The sequence below is a fragment of the Camelus bactrianus genome, chromosome 11 (genome assembly GCF_048773025.1).
Source record: "Camelus bactrianus isolate YW-2024 breed Bactrian camel chromosome 11, ASM4877302v1, whole genome shotgun sequence".
NCBI lineage: Eukaryota > Metazoa > Chordata > Mammalia > Artiodactyla > Camelidae > Camelus > Camelus bactrianus.
The window spans coordinates 64324783-64343105 of record NC_133549.1 but is presented as its reverse complement, the minus strand read 5'-3'; the positions used below and the strand labels follow the sequence as shown (position 1 = coordinate 64343105).

Sequence of the window (18323 nt, the reverse complement as noted above, 5' to 3'; positions counted from 1 at the left end):
CCTGGCACTCACTAGCAAATGTTGAAATATCTATGGGCATAAACATATATACTACTCATTTAGATATTTGAGTATATAAAACTTTTCCTTAGTTATAAAAAATATTGGTCTTTTGGTATTTCGTAAGCATGGCAGGGATCACAACATATACTCCTCCCCACACATAACATACAATATTTTAGGTACTAACTTAATGAATATCTGTTGAATTAACTTTTTCTTGCATCTCACCAGAGAGGCTACCTTTGCAGCACTACCTCTCAGAAGATTAGTTAATCTCTAGGCATATTCTTTTATTCATTGAATAACCTTTTGTGAAAGGTTTTATTTTACTTGACTTTTATTCTCATTTCTATTTCATAAATTACAGTATATAATTTTTTTCTTATATTCTTTTTTCTGCTATTCTAAGTAGATTGAAACATTTCATATTGCTCACATTGTACCTTGGAGTTTCTTAGATTTGAGAAATTTATCTGGTCCATTTTGAATAAAAATATAATCCAGAAATTGGTTCCTAAGACCTCTTAGATTCCTGCTATTTCATCTTTAACACAATACAGAAGAACAAAAGAAGATTGCCTTGTGTGGAAATCAAGTTAATTTGATGATAGTCATATTGCCTCTCTTATTACGGCATTCTGTTTGCTCTACAGATTAATTCCAAGTTCCATGAAGGATTTAGGATTTTTACCTCACTGTTCTCTAAAATCTTGGGTTTCTTATTTTCATCAGGTGGCTTGTATTAAGTTTGGACCTGTTACATATTAACAGTTTTTAAAAAAAAGATTCTGAGCTTGTTTCCTACTTTGCCTTTGGGAAAAGAAGTGTGTTGCTGTTCATCATGTTCACATTGTGGTTTATAAATATATTGTCAGTTTTTTCCCCCACTACTTTTCCTCACACGCTATATTCTTATTTGTATTTACTCATATTAATAATACCTTTGTATGAAACCTTTCAACTTTTAAATACTTCCATGAAGATCATAGCATGTAATTATCAACAGCTGCCCTGTGAATTAGGCAGGCGGGCTGTATCATTTTCATTTTTCAGAGGTTGAAACTGAGGCTTCAGGGTTTTAAGGGACTTGTCCAAGCTTGAAACTAGAACCAAAACACAGGTATTTTCTTACTTTTATGTTCTTTCCACTATACAGTGCAGCCTTTGAATAGTTTTTAAAAAATAATAGAACAGAATTAAATGGTTGATGCATAGTTAGGTGCATAAATACAGCAAAGAAGCTTTGTACTTTCATTGTGGACAAATGATAACAGAATATGATGAATGACAACAGAAATGCATCAGGTGCCCACTATCTGACATGCACCTCATAATTGCTCAGTTACCAATTCATCATTGAAAATGTCCCTGTTAGATTGCACTTTTATCCTACCTATTATGGTAGTAACTGAATAAATCTCAAAGAGCATAAAATGTTCTATAAAATAAGATTTTTTTTTTTGCAGGAAAAGAATAGTTTGAACCAAAAATTTGAACCTCAAGTTTCAGCAACCCTCAAAATTTTGAAAATAATTTATCTGAAAATTTCCAGAATCTGTATTTTAATCACTTACTGAATGTCAGTCTAAAGTAAATTTTGTTTGGAAAGTATTAAGATGAGAAATTAAAGTTTATCATGTGAAATTACTTTATAGCATCTCCCTCTAGCAGGCTAAACTGAAAAGATCTGGGAGGCTTCAGCTAGTCCCAACTTTTAACCTACTGTGACAAAGTTACCTCTTGCTGGCTTCTCATTATCTCCTTCTTAATAAATACCTTCTTTCCTTTCTTTACTTGCTGCTATACATGTATTTTACTTTTTTAAATTCATACATTTTTCTTTTCACCAGCAATCTCAGAGGTTGAATCATTTTAGATCCATTTGAAAATCTGAATGTATTACGTCTACTGGGAATTATATAAAGTTCAGTAAGGTTTATATTGTTTATGTACCAAACAGAAATCCAAATTAAAGTATGTTAGACTGGTTAGGATATGTGCTTCCCTAGAGGAAGAGGGCCCTTTTATCTGCACATTGGATTGCAAACATGCCTCTTTCATTTTAAATGTAAGTCAGAGAGTCTTGAATTTATACCACTGTCTGGGTCAGCTTTGTATAGATTCAAAAGGCATCATACCTGTGGACTACAACATACATCTCTGAGCTTTGACATATATTGAATTTCCCTTATCAAGGCTGTAATATCTCTGAAGGACCCCAGCAGACCAGTCAGGACTGGCTTTTCCTGCCAACAACTGAGATTGTTCTCTGTAATTAAACTGCTTTCCCAAGCGTTCCCTGAAGAGGGTTTCCAAGATTTTTCACTGTTAGACTCTGATTGATAGCTTTTTAGTTTATCTCTCACTCTATAGTGAAAGAGGGGTGCTTGGCTTACAGTTCCTTTTGTTTACCCCCTAACTTAATATCTAATCATAGCATAATGTAAAGCAGAATGTGTAACCAGTGGGTCAATTAAAGAAGTTAGTACCACTTTTTAAATTGTCTATAAAGTCCCTTAAAGGTAGATCTGCCCACTGAGATGTTAGGTTTTTCTTTCCTGATAAAAGGCACAGATGTGATTAGTGCTAACTGGTTTCTCCTTTATCCCTACCTTCTTCCTTGAGTGTGGTCATGATGCCTGTAGCCATAGCAGCCATCTTGTGATTTTGAAATTATGAGCCTTGATGTTGTTCATCTATGGGCAGTCATTTTTAAGGATTTAATTTCAGGAAAATAAACTACCATTTGTTTAAGATTCTGTTAGCCAAAATCATGTCTAATTAACATGACAGTTGTTGCCTACTCTCAATGAAATAGAGGAGTACCCTTTTCATTAGGATAGGATTTCTTAACCTCAGTATTATTGACATTTAATGTTAGATAATTTTTTATTTTAGGGGCTGCACTGTAGGATTTTAGCGGTATCCCTGTCTCTATTTATATGACAATAGCAATCTTATAAACCTTTCAAAGTTCAACTGATGGGTAATCAGCTTTTGTTTGTTTAAGTCATTCTCTCTCCTTCATTTCTGGAAGACAGCTTTGCCAAGAAAGTGTTCTTGGTTGGCAGTTTTTTTTTTTCTTTCAGCACTTTGAATATATCATGCCACTTTTTCCAGGTCTTCAAGGTTTCTGCTGAGAAATCTGATAGCCTTATGGGAATTCCTTTATATGTGAGTAATTATTTTCTCTCTTGCTACTTTTAAAATTCTCTCTTTGTCTTTGATTTTGGACAGTTTTATTATGTCATTTATTTATCTTAAGAGAATCATTTTGGGCTAAAATTTTGGGTTTACCTATTAGCTTCATGAACTTGGATATCCAAATCTCTTCTCAGATGAGGGAATTTCTCAACCACTATTTCTCTTCTTTTCTTTTTTTTTTTTTAACATTTATTATTGATTTATAATCATTTTACAATGTTGTTTCAAATTCCAGTGTAGAGCACAATTTTTCAGTTATACATGAACATATATATATTCATTGTCACATTTTTTTCTCTGTGAGTTACCATAAGATCTTGTGTGTATTTCCCTGTGCTATACAGTATAATCTTGTTTATTTATTCTACAATTTTGAAATCCCGTCTATCCCTTCCCACCCTCCTCCCCCTTGGCAACCACAAGTTTGTACTCTATGTCTATGAGTCTGTTTCTGTTTTGTATTTATGCTTTGTTTGTTTGTTTGTTTTTGTTTTCTTTGTTTTTTGTTTTTTTTTAGATTCCACATATGAGCAATCTTATATGGTATTTTTCTTTCTCTTTCTGGCTTACTTCACTCAGAATGACATTCTCCAGGAGCATCCATGTTGCTGCAAATGGCTTTATGTTGTTGGTTTTTATGACTGAGTAGTGTTCCATTGTATAAATACACCACTTCTTCTTTATCTAGTCATCTGTTGATGAACATTTAGGCTGTTTCCATGTCTTGACTATTGTAAATAGTCCTGCTATGAACACTGGGGTACAGTGTCATCCTGAAGCAGGGTACCTTCTGGATATATGCCCAGGAGTGGGATTCCTGGGTCATATGGTAAGTCTATTCCTAGTCTTTTGAGGAATCTCCATACTGTTCTCCACAGCGGCTGCACCAAACTGCATTCCCACCAGCACTGTAGGAGGGTTCCCTTTTCTCCACAGCCTCTCCAGCATTTGTCATTTGTGGATTGTTGAATGATGGCCATTCTGACTGGTGTGAGGTGATACCCCATTGTAGTTTTGATTTGCATTTCTCTGATAATTAGTGATATTGAGCATTTTTTCATGTGCCTATTGATCATGTGTATGTCTTCCTTGGAGAATTGCTTGTTTAGGTCTTTTGCCCATTTTTGGATCCTGTTGTTTGGTTGTTTCTTATTAAGTTGTCTGAGCTGCTTATATATTCTGGAGATCAAGCCTTTGTCGGTTTCATTTGCAAAAATTTTCTCCCATTCCGTAGGTTGTCTTTTTGTTTTACTTATGGTTTCCTTTGCTGTGCAGGAGCTTGTAAGTTTAATTAGGTCCCATTTGTTTATTCTTGCTTTTATTTCTATTGCTTGAGTAGACTGTTCTAGGAGAACATTTTTGAGATGTATGTCAGATAATGTTTTGCCTATATTTTCTTCTAGGAGGTTTATTGTATCTTGTCTTATGTTTAAATCTTTAATCCATTTTGAGTTGATTTTTGTGTATGGTGTAAGGGAGTGTTCTAGCTTTATTGCTTTACATGCTGCTGTCCAGTTTTCCCAACACCATTTGCTGAAGAGACTGTCTTTATTCCATTGTATATTCTTGCCTCCTTTGTCAAAGATTAGTTGACCAAAAGTTTGTGGGTTCATTTCTGGGCTCTCTATTCTGTTCCATTGGTCTATATGTCTGTTTTTGTATCAATACCATGCTGTCTTGATGACTGTAGCTCAGTAGTGTTGTCCGAAGTCTGGGACAGTTATTCCTCCAGCCTCTTTCTTTCTGTTCAGTAATGCTTTGGCAATTCTAGGTCTTTGATGGTTCCATATAAATTTTATTATGATTTGTTCTAGTTCTGTGAAATATGTCCTGGGTAATTGGATAGGGATTGCATTAAATCTGTAGATTGCCTTGGGCAGTGTGACCATTTTAACAATATTGATTCTTCCAATCCAAGAGCATGGGATATCTTTCCATTTTTTAAAGTCTTCTTTAATTTCCTTCATCAATGGTTTATAGTTTTCTGTGTATAATTCTTTCACCTCCTTGGTTAGATTTATTCCCAGATATTTTATTACTTTGGGTGCTATTTTAAAGGGGATTGTTTCTTTACTTTCTTTTTATGTTGATTCATCATTAGTGTAAAGAAATGCAACTGATTTTTGAACGTTAATCTTGTAACCTGCTATGTTGCTGAATTCTTCGATCAGCTTTAGTAGTTTTTGTGTGGACCTTCTATATATAGTAACATGTCCTTTTTAATCTTCTGGAAGAGTTTGAGAAGGACTGGTATGAGTTCTTCTTTGTATGTTTGGTAGAATTCCCCAGTGAAGCCGTCTGGTCCTGGATTTCTATTTGTAGGGAGGTTTTTTTATTGCTATTTCGATTTCATTTCTAGTGATTGGTTTGTTCAAGTGGTCAGTTTCTTCTTGATTCAGTCTTGGTGGACTGTATGTTTCCAGAAACTTGTCCATCTCCTCTAGGTTATCCAGTTTGGTTCCATATAGTTTTTGATAATATTCTCGTATGATATTCTGTATTTCTATTTTCTTTGTTGTAATTTCTCCATTTTCCTTTCTTATTTTGCTAATTTGTGCTCTTTTTTCTTCTTTGTGAGTTTGGCCAAAGGTTTATTTACTTTTTCAACCATTATTTCTTTAAGCTTTCTGTTCCTTTTCCCCTTCTCATTCTGAGACTCCAATACTGTAAAAATTGTTCCTTTTAATGCTATCTCATAATTCAGGTAGACTTTCTTAACTTTTTGTAATTCTTTTTCTGTTTTTTGCTCCTCTGACTGGATGATTTTAAATGAACTTTATCCTAGTTCATTAATTCTTTCTTCTGCTTGATTGAATCTGCTGTTAAAACTCCCTATTGAATTCTTCAGTTCAGTCATTGTATTCTTTAACTCTGGGATTTCTGTGTGTGTTTTGTGTGTGTGTGTTAATGGTTTTTATTTCTTTGTTGAACTTTTCATTTTATTCATGCATTGTTTTGCTGATTTTACTTAGTTTTCTATCTTTGTTTTCTTTTAGTTCATTGAATTTCTCAAGCTTTCATTTTCTTTATTACAAAACAAAAATCATAAAAAGGAGGAGAAACAAAGTCAAATATCAAGTTAAAAAATATCTGACACACTATAATGTGTCTATGTAGTCCCTTAAATAATTTAAGACTCTGTATTAAACACCCAGCTTTCCCCAAGTTGTTGCAAACCCAAGTATGGTTCTGACTGTACAGTCATTAATGACCTTTTTAAACAAAATAAAGATGGAACTCAAAGAAAACTCTTCTTAATATTACCGTCATAACTTTTGCTACATTACCAAGAAACTGTTTTCAAGAACTGGATCTAAGTATATTTTTATAACAACGTTACCATTTGGTTATATTCATTGTAGAAAAATGTGAAGACACAGAAAATTTAAAGAAAGAAAGTATCCAGCATCCCTCCCTCCAAATACAACGACAAAAGATTACATTTTTCTAGTCTTTGTACATATTTATGTGAAATTTTAAAACAATTAGTAATGTAAAATGCATACATATCCTTTTTTCATTTCTTATTGTACAGGAACTTTTTCTTTAGTACAGTAAGTGTGAAAACATGATCTTCAGCTGGCATCTTCAAAATCTAATTAGAGCTAACTACAATTTACCTCCAGTTGCTGGATATTCAGATTGTTTTGAATATTTGCTAATACTGTTAGACATCCCTCTTTATACATAATTATTTGTATCTCTGATAATTTCTTAGAGATAAATTCCTTGGAGTAGAGTACCCAGCACAAAGGAAGTACTTTTAAGCCTTTTGGTACATTTTACCCAACTGCCCTCCAAAAAGATTGTACCAGTTTACAGTCACAAAAATAAATAGCCTAAGAGTCCCATTTCTTCTTCGTATTCCTCGGCAACATAGGAAACTGGATGTTACTGCCCACCCTTTGTTACAAATTTATTGGGAGAATGGTGAATCGTGCCTTCTTGTCTTTTTTTCTAAAGTGTAAGAATCTTCCCACATGTTTACTGGTCATTTGCCTTCTTTCTGTTACTTGAAGCAGTCCAAGTCTTTTAGAGGACATCTCTGATGTGACAGTGTCTTGTCTTATCGCTTGTTCGTCCTTAATGGGCAAGGGCATGAAAGCTGCAAATCTCTTCGATGTTTTCTCAAGTTAAGCAGGAACTCCCCAAATCACTGGAATTAGAAGGTCTCATCTTCTAGGCAGCCATGCTATTTTAATGTCTTGGTAACAAAACAGAAAACTGGGCCATATTCTTGAGGTTATGGAGGGTTTCTGACCACTCCACGGATCCTATCTGAGGTATAGTACTTAGAAGTAAACTTTTGGCTTTATTGGCATTTTCTTTCAGGGTCTTTAAGACCTGGTCCACTGAACCCGCTTCCTCATGCTCCTTCCAGCAGTCATAATCTGTTGCCATGGCAATACTTGCATAGCACATCCCAGCCTCCTTAGCAAGAACCACCTCTGGAACTGTGGTCATGTTGATAACATCTGCCCCCCAGGTTCGGAACATGAAGCTTTCCGCCCGGGAGCTAAAACGAGGTCCCTTGATTGTGACCATTGTCCCTTTTGAGTGGCACCGGAGTCCTAGCTTATTAGCAGTTTCTATGAGGACCTCTCTTGTTTTCGGGCAGAATGGCTCAGCCATTGGAATATGGCACACTCCTCTGGCACAGGAATGACTTCCGTCATAGAAGGACTGAGGCCTTATGGTGGTCCTGTCGATGAACTGGTCAATAATGACGATATCGCCGGGCTGGATCTCTTCCCTCAGGGAACCACAGGCTGTGGTCACTATGACGTGTGTACAGCCCTCCTCCTTCAGGGCCCAGATGTTCGCCTGATAGTTGACTTTTGAAGGCATGATGGTATGCTGCCTCCCATGCCTTGCAAGGAGGACACAGTCAACATTCTTTATCTTCCCCAAAATTAAGGCATCAGAAGGCTTGCCAGATGGAGTATCCACATATTTTTCAGTTCTTCCTTCTAAGATTTCTGGATCATCCAGGCCTGTCCCACCAATTATTCCAATCTTCACGGCCGCGGGAGTGGCACCTGAGGCCATGTCTGCGCTGGGAAGGAGCGGCGACCACGCGCGGGGTGGAGGCGCGGAGCGGGTTCACGCGCGCGGCGCGGGACTCATTGAATTTCTTTAAGAGGATTTTCAGACAGTTTATAGATCTCTATTTCTTTAGGGTTAGTCGTTGGAATTTTATTAGGTTCTTTGGTGGTGTCATGCTTCTTGATTTCTTTCATGATCATTGTAACATTGCATTTTGTCTGCTCATTTGAGGAAGTAAGCACCATTTCCAGTGTTTTCTTTTGGTAGGCAAAGCATTTACCAGTCAGCCCAATCAGAGATTCTGCATGAGTCCTTGGTGGACAGGTCCGGTCTCTAGGTCAACAGTTGGGCAATCCTTATGCTTGAGTGTATGGGGATCAGCCGGTTACCTGGGTCTGCTGATGTGGACCTTTAGCCTGGGTTCACTGGGGTGGGCCTGGTGTTTGAATCTGTAGTGATGGGCCTAGGAGCTGGATCTTCATGGTCAGATCTGAATCTTGCACTCACAGGGCCTAACCAGGCACTGGGGAACACTGGGGTAGGCCTGGCAACTCATTCCATTGGGCCAGTTTATTACTGGGATGGGATGGGAACCTGATTTTTCAGGAGTCACCCTGGAGATTGGGACTATGGGGGCTGGTCTGGCACTAGGGCATACCTGGAGCCTGGGCCTTTGGGACTCATCCTATAACCCATGACCTTTGGTTCAGCCCAAAATTGAGCCTGCAGGATCTGGTCTGATCCTGGGGTGGACTAGGAGCCTAAGTCCATGGATGCTGGTCTTGAGGTAGGGGTCTGGGGGGCTGGCTTGGTATTGGGGTGGCCCAGGAACTTAGGCCCATGAAAGCCAGTCTAGATTCTAGGTTTGTGAGTGCTGGTCTGGTGCTGGGATGGGCTGGGTGCCTGGAGCTGTGGAATCAGCCTGGTGCTGAGGTAGGTTGAATGCTTGAGCATACAGTAGTCAGCTTGGTACTGGGTCCAGCTGGTAGCCTAGGTTCTTAGAGCTGGAGCCCCAGGAGTTAAAAATGGGGCTATGGGAGCTGGCTAGCATGGGGATATGCTGGAAACCTGGGTTTCTAGGAGCCCATCAGGAACCTAGTGCCATGGTAGCTGCCCAGGGCTAGATGAGCCAGATAGTGCTGTGGTGAACTGGGAACCTGGTGCCATGGGAGCTGACTGGTACCATGGTCAACTGGAAATCTGAGTTTGCAGGAGCCTGCTGAGAGCCTGGTTCCATAGGAGTTGCCTGGGGCATAGGAGCTGGGCAGCAGTGGAGTGGGCTGGGAGCTTGGGTTCACTGGAGTCCACTAGGAGCCTGGTGCCACAAGAGCTCTCTGGTGCCATGGTATCTAACTAGTGCTAAGGTGCACTGGGATCCTGGGATTGTAGGAGCCTCCTGGGAACCACATGGGGCCACAGGAGTGGCCTGGTGCTGGAATGTGTAGGTGCTGGTGTCCACAGTGGAGTTAGGCACTGACTTCACTCCCCTCTCACAGGAAGGGTGTCTCTTTCCAGGCTGGGTTGCCTGGGCTTGAAGTGAGGGTGATGGGAGCAGGGTGAATTTATCTTTCTTATAATCCTCAATGTGCCTTTTCTTATTTCTATGCTTCACTCAAGCAATGTAATCTCTCACCTAGAATCCTTAGTTCTTATAAAGTTATTTTCATACACAGATGGTTGTTCATATTGATGTTTTTGGGAGGGAATGGGCACTGGAAATTCCTAAGTGGCCATTATGCTGATGTCACTCCTTGCACCTGCTGGGTTTTAATTAGAGCAGGCAAGATGGCAACAATATTCAGAAGGAGATGGAACATACAGGGATTTACCATCTGCAGAGAACAAAGTATAATGGATTCTGAACTTGGGATGGGGATAGGAAGCTAGGATGAAATTAAGGGATGTGTAAATCACAGAGATCTAGTAGTGAAAGCACAACCCAGGAACTTTGGGTTTCCTGTGGAAACAAAGAACGTGATTGGATTATTCTTAATGGTCTCCAAAGTTGTAAGGCTGTGAATGTTGTAGGGATGGAGGATATAGAGCTTTAATGTCATCTAACTACTGCAGATGATGGTGCGGATGCTGTGGGAGGGCATCGTGATCTGGAGAATAAGAATTTCTGGGGATCCCTCTTCACTATGAATTATGTACATGTACTATTGAATAAATGCAGAAGAATAACATACATGAGGGATAATGGGATAAAGATGAAATAAACAATATTTTTTAAATGTTTGCTAATCACAGTAGCTTTGTACTATCATTACATGCCATATCAAGGCACTCTGTACTCAAGGTGACTTTACCATTAATGATGGTGGATGGAAATCCATATTTTAGTAAAAAAATTTTTTTTTGCCTGACTTCTTGTCAGATTTGACTTAAATCATGACTGATGAAGAAAGACTCACCATAGGGGCAGAGGTGACATCTCCATCATTTCTTTGTGCTTGTATTATTAGTAGAATTATCAATCCAGTGTTTCTTTGCAAGAATATTTTTTCATTTTTCTATTTTGTAGGGTTATTTTAGATAACTAGGTAATATAATCAGTAAATCAACTGTGGCTACCCATACTACCTTACTTTGCAATGTGTTGAAAGCCAGGAGATGAGTGAGGGCTTCTCCATCAACTCCTCCCTCTTCCTTCTACATGTCTCCTACAATCTACCTGTGTTGTTTTCAGTTGACATGCAGACAGGGAAGGGGCCATTTTAATCTCTGTTAAATATTAGTGAAACTTAATTTTTTTCTATTTTGTGATAAAATAAATATAAGTAGATGTTCTGATATTTTCTCCTCACATCTTAGTGGCATGCCCTGTTTTGGTGATCATTGACAAGCTTGTGTTTGCTGTTATTAATAAGGAAATAGGAATACATAATTCAGTGTTAGTTTTAAGATATCATTTGTAGAATAATTAGATATTAATTTGAAATTCAATTAATTAATTAATTAAATCGGTAAGTTTATGGGTCTAGAATTTGCATGGTCTTACATAGTCATTTGCACATAGACACAGGAAGTATTTCATTCCTTTTCCCATGAGAGATTGATACCCTAGGTTGTTATTAGCAGAGGTTTCACAGAAAGCTCACATTATTGCCCTAATTTAAACATTTTCTTTGTTATAAACCCAGCAATTAAAAGGGTCCTACACATTGTTCTTGATATTTGAGTACAGTTTTGAAGAACTATTTTTTCCTGTACATACTTTTCCTAGCCTAATTTTGTAAGATTTTTCACTCATTAATAAGCTTACTTTTGCTTTTATGCAACTACATTCCCTAGATATATTGTTTTGTTTCATAAGTAACATAGTTTGTGAATATTAATTAGATGATAGAATATATCTGTTGTTTATTGCTGAAGGGGGCTTTTGGCTTCCTATCATCTTGAAAATCTTTAAATCTACAGCAGTGATATTTTTCAGTATCTCCTTTCTTTGTAGCATTGTTTATTCTCCACTTTAAGAAATAAAAAATGTAAACGAATAATTCAAGCTTCAAACATACAAATGGGTATTTCAGCCTAGATATTTGCAGCATTTATCCTTGCAAGTTTGAAGGTACTTGTCACTTTACTTGCTAGGCACTCAAAAAAAGGATGTTAAAAAATAATAAACTCAGCAATAAATATTCCTTAATCCAAGTTCTGCAGCAATCATCTAGGGTTATTTTGGAGACTGTGAAATGGTATGTGTGCATTCAGCCCATTTATCTCCCAGGACCATTGGCTGGTGCAGTTGGGTAGATCCTTCTCTTTTTTCTTCTTTGGTTTATACTGTGCTTTCATTAGATCTTAAGCAGGTGTACATGCTCAGAAAGTAAGACTTTTAAAAATGCTCCTAATAATGGTGAAATTTGTTTTAGAAAGGCTAGCCTTTTGCTGATTGTTATTGTAACAAGATTGGAAGATAGGATTGGGGCCTACAGTGGTGGTAGAGTAGGCTACTGGTCAAAAAATTTAATTGGAAACTCCATGAGCTGCTTAATTTACTCTTCATAGCTAAGGTAATATTTCTTCATTATTGGCTCATTATAGTAGCCTCATTGGTAGGCAGCTGACTGAGACTCATTTTCCTATGAAAAATACCTTCTCTTACACTCCAGTTTTTGACACTCTTGGTTAATTCCTATACAAATTATTTACCTTATTCATTCATTCATTCTCACATTCATTTATTCATTTAACAAATATTTATTGAGTTCCATGTACTATACATAATGCTGGAAATATTAAAAAAAATCATGACATCTGACTTCAAGCAGTATAAATGTTATCCCACCATCTAAGTCATTTTATGTTTGGCTCATCAATCAGCTATAGCCTTTTAATATATATGTCCTATTCAGCTCCTTAAAACAATTCTTAGTTGTTGATAAAGGTGATTTGCTTCTTGGCAAGGTGAAGGCATTATCGGTTAATAAAAAATGTAGCAATTGAATTACTAGCACTCTCTCAGAACATGAAACTGGCATGACAGGATGATTTCAATGGTATTTTTAAAACACAATAGTAAATTGCTAGATGTTACTCTGAATTAAAGTTTAGGGAGTTCTCTCAAATACTGTAAACCAGTGATTGTCACCCCAGCTGCACAGTAGAATACCTTGGGGTGCTTTTTGTTTTTGGTCCAGACTCCACCCTAGACCAATGAAAATAGAATCTTAGGGTGGAGCCTGAGTTGGGCATGTAGCAGGCTTGAGAATCATTGCTGTGTGGCAACTACCTTGAGAATAATCATGTCAATATTTTTCAGATGGGGCCACTGACATTCAGATAGGTAAAGTTAGTTGTCTAAAGCCACAGAGCTAGTAAGTGGAGATGGTGGGATCTGAATCCGTATCTTCTAGCTATAAAACCTTTCCCATTTCTGAAACATGGTGTTGCTCCTCAAATATATGGCACTTGTGTTTTTTTCCCATCATTCTGTTTTTAACACATTCTGATGGTTTCTTTCCTGACATTTTACCCCGGTGTACATACCTGGACTTAGTATTTGTGGTGGATAGAGTAGAAAGAAAGTCCTCAGGATAATCTTACCTGTTAGGGCTAGAAGTGTCAGGAAAGGACTTGAAGACAGAGAAGATAGTAGGAATCCTGTCATTTCAGAATCCTCACTTTTACTTGTTTAACCTATGGTGAGAGCTTTGGGGCAATAGTCAACCTTACTAGAAATAGTGAATTGGAATTATGAGCTATCTATGACCACAGCTAACACACAGTGGAAATGAGACATTCGTACCTTTCCTAGTTTTTAGTAGGGCAATTAGCTCGCAGGGACTTAGCATGAATTATGAGAAGACCGTTTTTTTTTTTTTTTTTTTCTTTTTCTCTTTTTGTATAGCCCTCTGTGCAAAAATCAAGGAGTGGCCTCTTCAAACCATGCATCCTTGTATTTGTCCCTGTTGGAATTGCAGTTATCACTAAAGGCAGATTTTAGGGGGTCCTTGGATCTGGTTGATCCCCTTTTTTGCTAGATACTCAGACTGTCACTTTTTCCTCTGGGCATCCCTGTACCCTGAACACATTTCTATCATTACACTTAAATTATTGTGTGCAAGTCTAACTGTTTACATGTCTCTCTTTATTACTGGTCTCTTACATTTTTTAAAGGCAAATATTGTGTTCTTTTTCAGTTCTGCTTACCTAGGGCCTAGGGCAGTGCTTGGCATATAGTAAATACTTAATACATGTTTGGTCAATTAAATTGCTTTTGTTTTTTGATGATCTTTTGTAGGAAATGGAATTTTGAGCCTGACTTCTGTTGATATTAAATTATTCTCTCTAGCAGAGTGTGTCAGAGTGTTTCAGAGAGTGCATTAAAATCCCAGCAGTTATCTTCCCAGGCCACCAATTTTCCTCTTGTTAGGAAACAATATTTATCATAGTAAATAGCCCATTTGGGGTGGTTCATCCAGGCTTTAGTACCAAATTTAATATGAGAAGAAGTCACAAATTCCCTTTTGGCCAAAAGTGCAAAATTTGACAACTTCTCCCAGGAAAGTAACTTTGCATTTATTTACTCCACTTTATTTGTGAAAGGTATAAAAATATATAAACATTTTATAGCTATTCAGAGGTGGTAGACAACATTCTGACCAATCACTTATGCTTTTAATAAGTGTTTTTATGCCTTGTATATAATTTTTGAAAAATTATAGCCTTGTTTGTGGCTTAAATACTCAGTTGCATTATCTTGCTTGTAGATGGTGCCCTGTGAAGTAATGTTTCAGTGGTTTATAACATTTAGAAAACATGAAGCTTTTACCTTATGCTTAGTTGTAGAAGAGATGTTTCTTTTTTAAAATTTATTTTAATTTAAATGTAGTAAAATTCACTTTTTTAATGTACAGTTCCATGAGCTTTGGCAGATGTGTAGAGTCACGTAGCTATCATCGCAATTAAGATGCATAACATTTATAACACCCTTTCCCTAGCATTACCTTATGCTATCCCTTTTGAGTCAAATCTTCCCCCGCCCTTAATATCTGACAACTACTGATTTGTTTTGCGTTTTCCAGAATGTCATGTTAATGAGTGGAATCATACACTATTTAGCCTCTTAAATCTGGCTTCTTTCAATTAGCAACAAGCATTTGAGTTTCATCCATTTGTTGCATTTATCAGTCAATAGCTTGTTTCTCTTTATTGCTGAATATTATTTCATAGTATGATGTGCCACTGTTTCTTTTCCATTCTCCATTTGAAGGACCTGTGGCTTGTTTTATATCTTTTGGTGATTATAAATGAAGGTGATATAAATATTTACATATAAGGCTTTTTTTATATGAACAAAGATCTTCATTTCACTTAGGTAAACAGCTAGGAGTAGGATTGCTGTATTGTACGCTAAGTGTATGTTAAACTTTATGAAAAACTGGCAAACCATTTTTTATAATGGCCGTACCATTTACATGCTCACTAGCAACTGTGAGAATTTCAGTTGTTCTGCATCTTCACCAGCACCAGTATTTGTTTTATTTTAGCCATTCTAATAGGTGTGTAGTGGTGTAAAGATGTTTCTTAATTGCCTTGGGTAACTTTCTCTGTTGGTGGTGCTAGTGTTTTTACTACTAAACAAAATTTTTTTTAACTTCCCTTTTGTTAGTCATTAACACAGAGACCTTTGTGCCTGTAATCTTAAAACTTAAGTTTAATGGTAGTATTCCAGGTAACTGATTTAGTCTGTTTATTAAGAAAAACTCATAATGCTATGGGAAAATATAAGTATTGGTATAGATTAGAACTGAACTTTTTTGACTTCACACTAAATGAAAGCTCTTCTTCACTACACTTTTAATTCCATTTCTCATACCTCTGGTCTCTTATGCACATTGTTCCCAGTGGTCCAGTCTTTCTACAGTGCTGCTTTCCTCATGCCATCATTTGTTCATACCCCTTCACTGATTCCCTCACAACCCTGATAGTCTAGTGCTTAAGTACAGAGACCCTGGCATTAGCTGGACATAGTTTTATTCTCAGCTCTGTCACAGACTAGCTGAGTGGTCTTGACAAATTAATTTTTCTAAACTTTAATTTCTCATTTAAAATATGGGTAATGATAGGACCTGCATAAAGTACTTTGCACCAAGTGGTCAGGGCTCAATCCATGTCAGCAATTAGTAATTAAACACCATCTGCAACAGGATCTATTTTATTTGGCCAGCCTTGTCTGTCACAATCTTCACTGCAAATCTTTAACATAAGGGAGACAATTTCCTGAATGCCCTGACACTTTGCTTAGTTCTTATTTGCAGAAGTTCCTGTTTAGGTGCAGTTAAACCCTGTCTGAGCATGGGTGATTAACAGGTGGATATATCATAATGAGTTGCTTTCCCTGGGAGCTTTAAGCTGAGGCTGGAGGGGAGCAAATAGCAAAGCCTTTAGGGAGATATCCTGGGAAAGCCATTACAATATGCTGCTTGTCTTTCATATTGGCATTCCTGGCCTAGTGAAGAGAGGCACAGACAAGGCCTTAGGAGCTGTTTTCATGAGTATGACGCTGCTGCTTAGTTGAAACTATTTGCCACAGAGTGGGGAAAAGAAGGCTCCATTGCACTGTCACTCTGCAGTGCCTCTGTGACTTCCTGGGGGCAGGCAGCTCTTGGAGGTCAAGTCCCTGCAGTCCCTGAGGGTACCAGCAGCAAGGATAGTCATGTGGCTTTATTCTGTCCTGGAGAAGGGTTCCTCCATGGAAGTCAGGAATGAATGACATTGACAATCTTCGAGAATTTACAGACATTGTTAAGGAAGGAAGCCTAGCATTAGGTTGTTAGGGCTAAGAAATTCACATTATTTCTATCAATGAGCTCTCATCTATGTCCACAATATTAGCAAGATCTTAAAAATCTCATGTAAAATGATTATAAATCAATAAAAAATGTTAAAAAAAATCTTAAAAATCTCAGATTAGACCTAGAAGTTTCTCCACATAATCTGCCTGTCCAGGTACTGCCCTGTAAGGAGGTCTAAGCCTTACCTCTTCCAAATGAAGTCCAGTCTTTTATTTGTTTTTGTTTATTTATTTATGGTTTTTAAATGTATATATGTCTTTAACTCAATAACTACATTCTAAAAACCATGAGACTAGTCTGTCTTGCCATCCCTGTTTGCTCTGTTTACCCTTCTCCTGCCTTTCATAATGAGTATACAGTAGAAATAGAAAAAATGTTATTTGAATTGAAGTTTTGCTTTAGGATTTGGGGTCCTAATTTCTGAAAATTCTCTCTTTGCCGTAAGATGCTAAATAAGTGTGATGATTATTTAAAAATAATGCAGATGCCTATGCATTGTTTAGTTTCTGTTGACACCAAAAAGGGAACATCACACATAACAATATCCACCAGATGTTTCTTTTCCTCTTCTAAGTGAAGTACTATACTCTTTATAATATTTTATTCTATTTATAAGGCTATTTATTTAAACTACAGCCTATGTACAATTGCTTATCAACATGATACCTTTATGTCAGTTGAAGTTCTGGAGAAACAGCCGTAGCAGTTGAATTAAACCGACTGTGCTATAATTAAATGGAAGTCTTTTTCATTGACCTGCCTGGGGAAGATCATGCCTCTTAGAGGCTAAACTGAAAGTGGGATCTGGTCCTGTAAAAACATGGCAGGGCAGCAAATCAAGGGACAGTCCTTGCTTGAATTAGTCGTGAGAAAAACAACCATTGAATCACTTTGAAAGTGACATGTTAGTATGCTGAGCATTTTGAAGTAGATCTCTGCATGGACAGTGATTGGGCAGTTTTAAACATTTAGACTAAATATGGAAACACCAAAGAGCTTCAGGGAAGGCCAGTTAAATTTGATAAAAATTAATCTTATTTTTCATTTCTTCAATTTTATCTTGCAATATTCTGATAATATTATTTAAACATAGTTGTGAATGAATTTGACTTTTAAAAAACATAATAATCAAACCCACAAATCCCCTACTCTATGTTAGATACTACATTCCATCTATACAAAGCCATGTGGGTATAAATGTGTAGTTTATATAGACACTCCGAATTAGCAAAGATTCCAAGTGGTCTATAAAAAACTTGAGATGACTGTAGATGGATCCTGGAAATGACTACAACTGTGATTAATACATTAATGAACAATTTTTATTAGGCATTTAAATATTTAGAGATATAGAAGAAAAACTGAAATCACACATCTATTCACACATCTATTTGAAGATAAATAATACGTTTTTAAGGCAGAAGTGAGAAAAATTTTTTGTCATATGTTGGCATAGGGAATCAACATCCTATTCAAGCTGAACAGTTTTCATTTATTATAATTTTATAAATCAATCAAAACAAAACACATCTTCATCACGAAGTGATGGCTTGAACAACGGTAATTTCTTAGGGATTTGTCACATCTGATCTATTTTCATTCTAAGAGAGCTCACTTTAAATAACAGCTATTCAATGTAAAACTATTTTCCCCTCCATGAACTCTGCAAATTAGGAATGTGATCATTGACTAAAACATGAGGTAGCAGCAAATATTTTATTTAATTCTCTTTTATTTCTGGTTTTTCTAGTTCTGGGTAGTAAAAAA

At 36.9% G+C, this 18323-nt stretch overlaps 2 protein-coding genes across 11 annotated transcripts in view; one reads left to right on the top strand and one right to left on the bottom strand.

Annotated features, from left to right (window-relative positions):
- The window catches only part of CTNNA3 (catenin alpha 3), a 1350411-nt gene that overhangs the window by 212125 nt on the left and 1119963 nt on the right, over nt 1–18323 (top strand). For 7 of the 10 annotated variants that reach the window (XM_074374085.1, XM_074374083.1, XM_074374086.1 and 4 more), the window contains one exon: nt 3124–3177. The exons of the other annotated variants lie outside the window; for them this stretch is intronic. In XM_074374085.1, the coding sequence (XP_074230186.1) occupies nt 3124–3177 (54 nt within the window). The remainder of the gene's footprint in view (nt 1–3123; nt 3178–18323) is intronic. 10 annotated transcript variants of the gene reach the window in all.
- On the bottom strand, nt 6390–8375 carry LOC141579145 (S-methyl-5'-thioadenosine phosphorylase-like). Its single transcript, XM_074374094.1, has one exon. The coding sequence runs from the start codon at nt 8254–8256 to the stop codon at nt 7405–7407; it is 852 nt and encodes a 283-aa protein (XP_074230195.1). The 5' UTR covers nt 8257–8375; the 3' UTR covers nt 6390–7404.

Bases quoted from the DNA above. Each gene is read 5' to 3' on its own strand.
- LOC141579145 (XM_074374094.1), bottom strand. From the start codon at position 8,256: ATGGCCTCAGGTGCCACTCCCGCGGCCGTGAAGATTGGAATAATTGGT.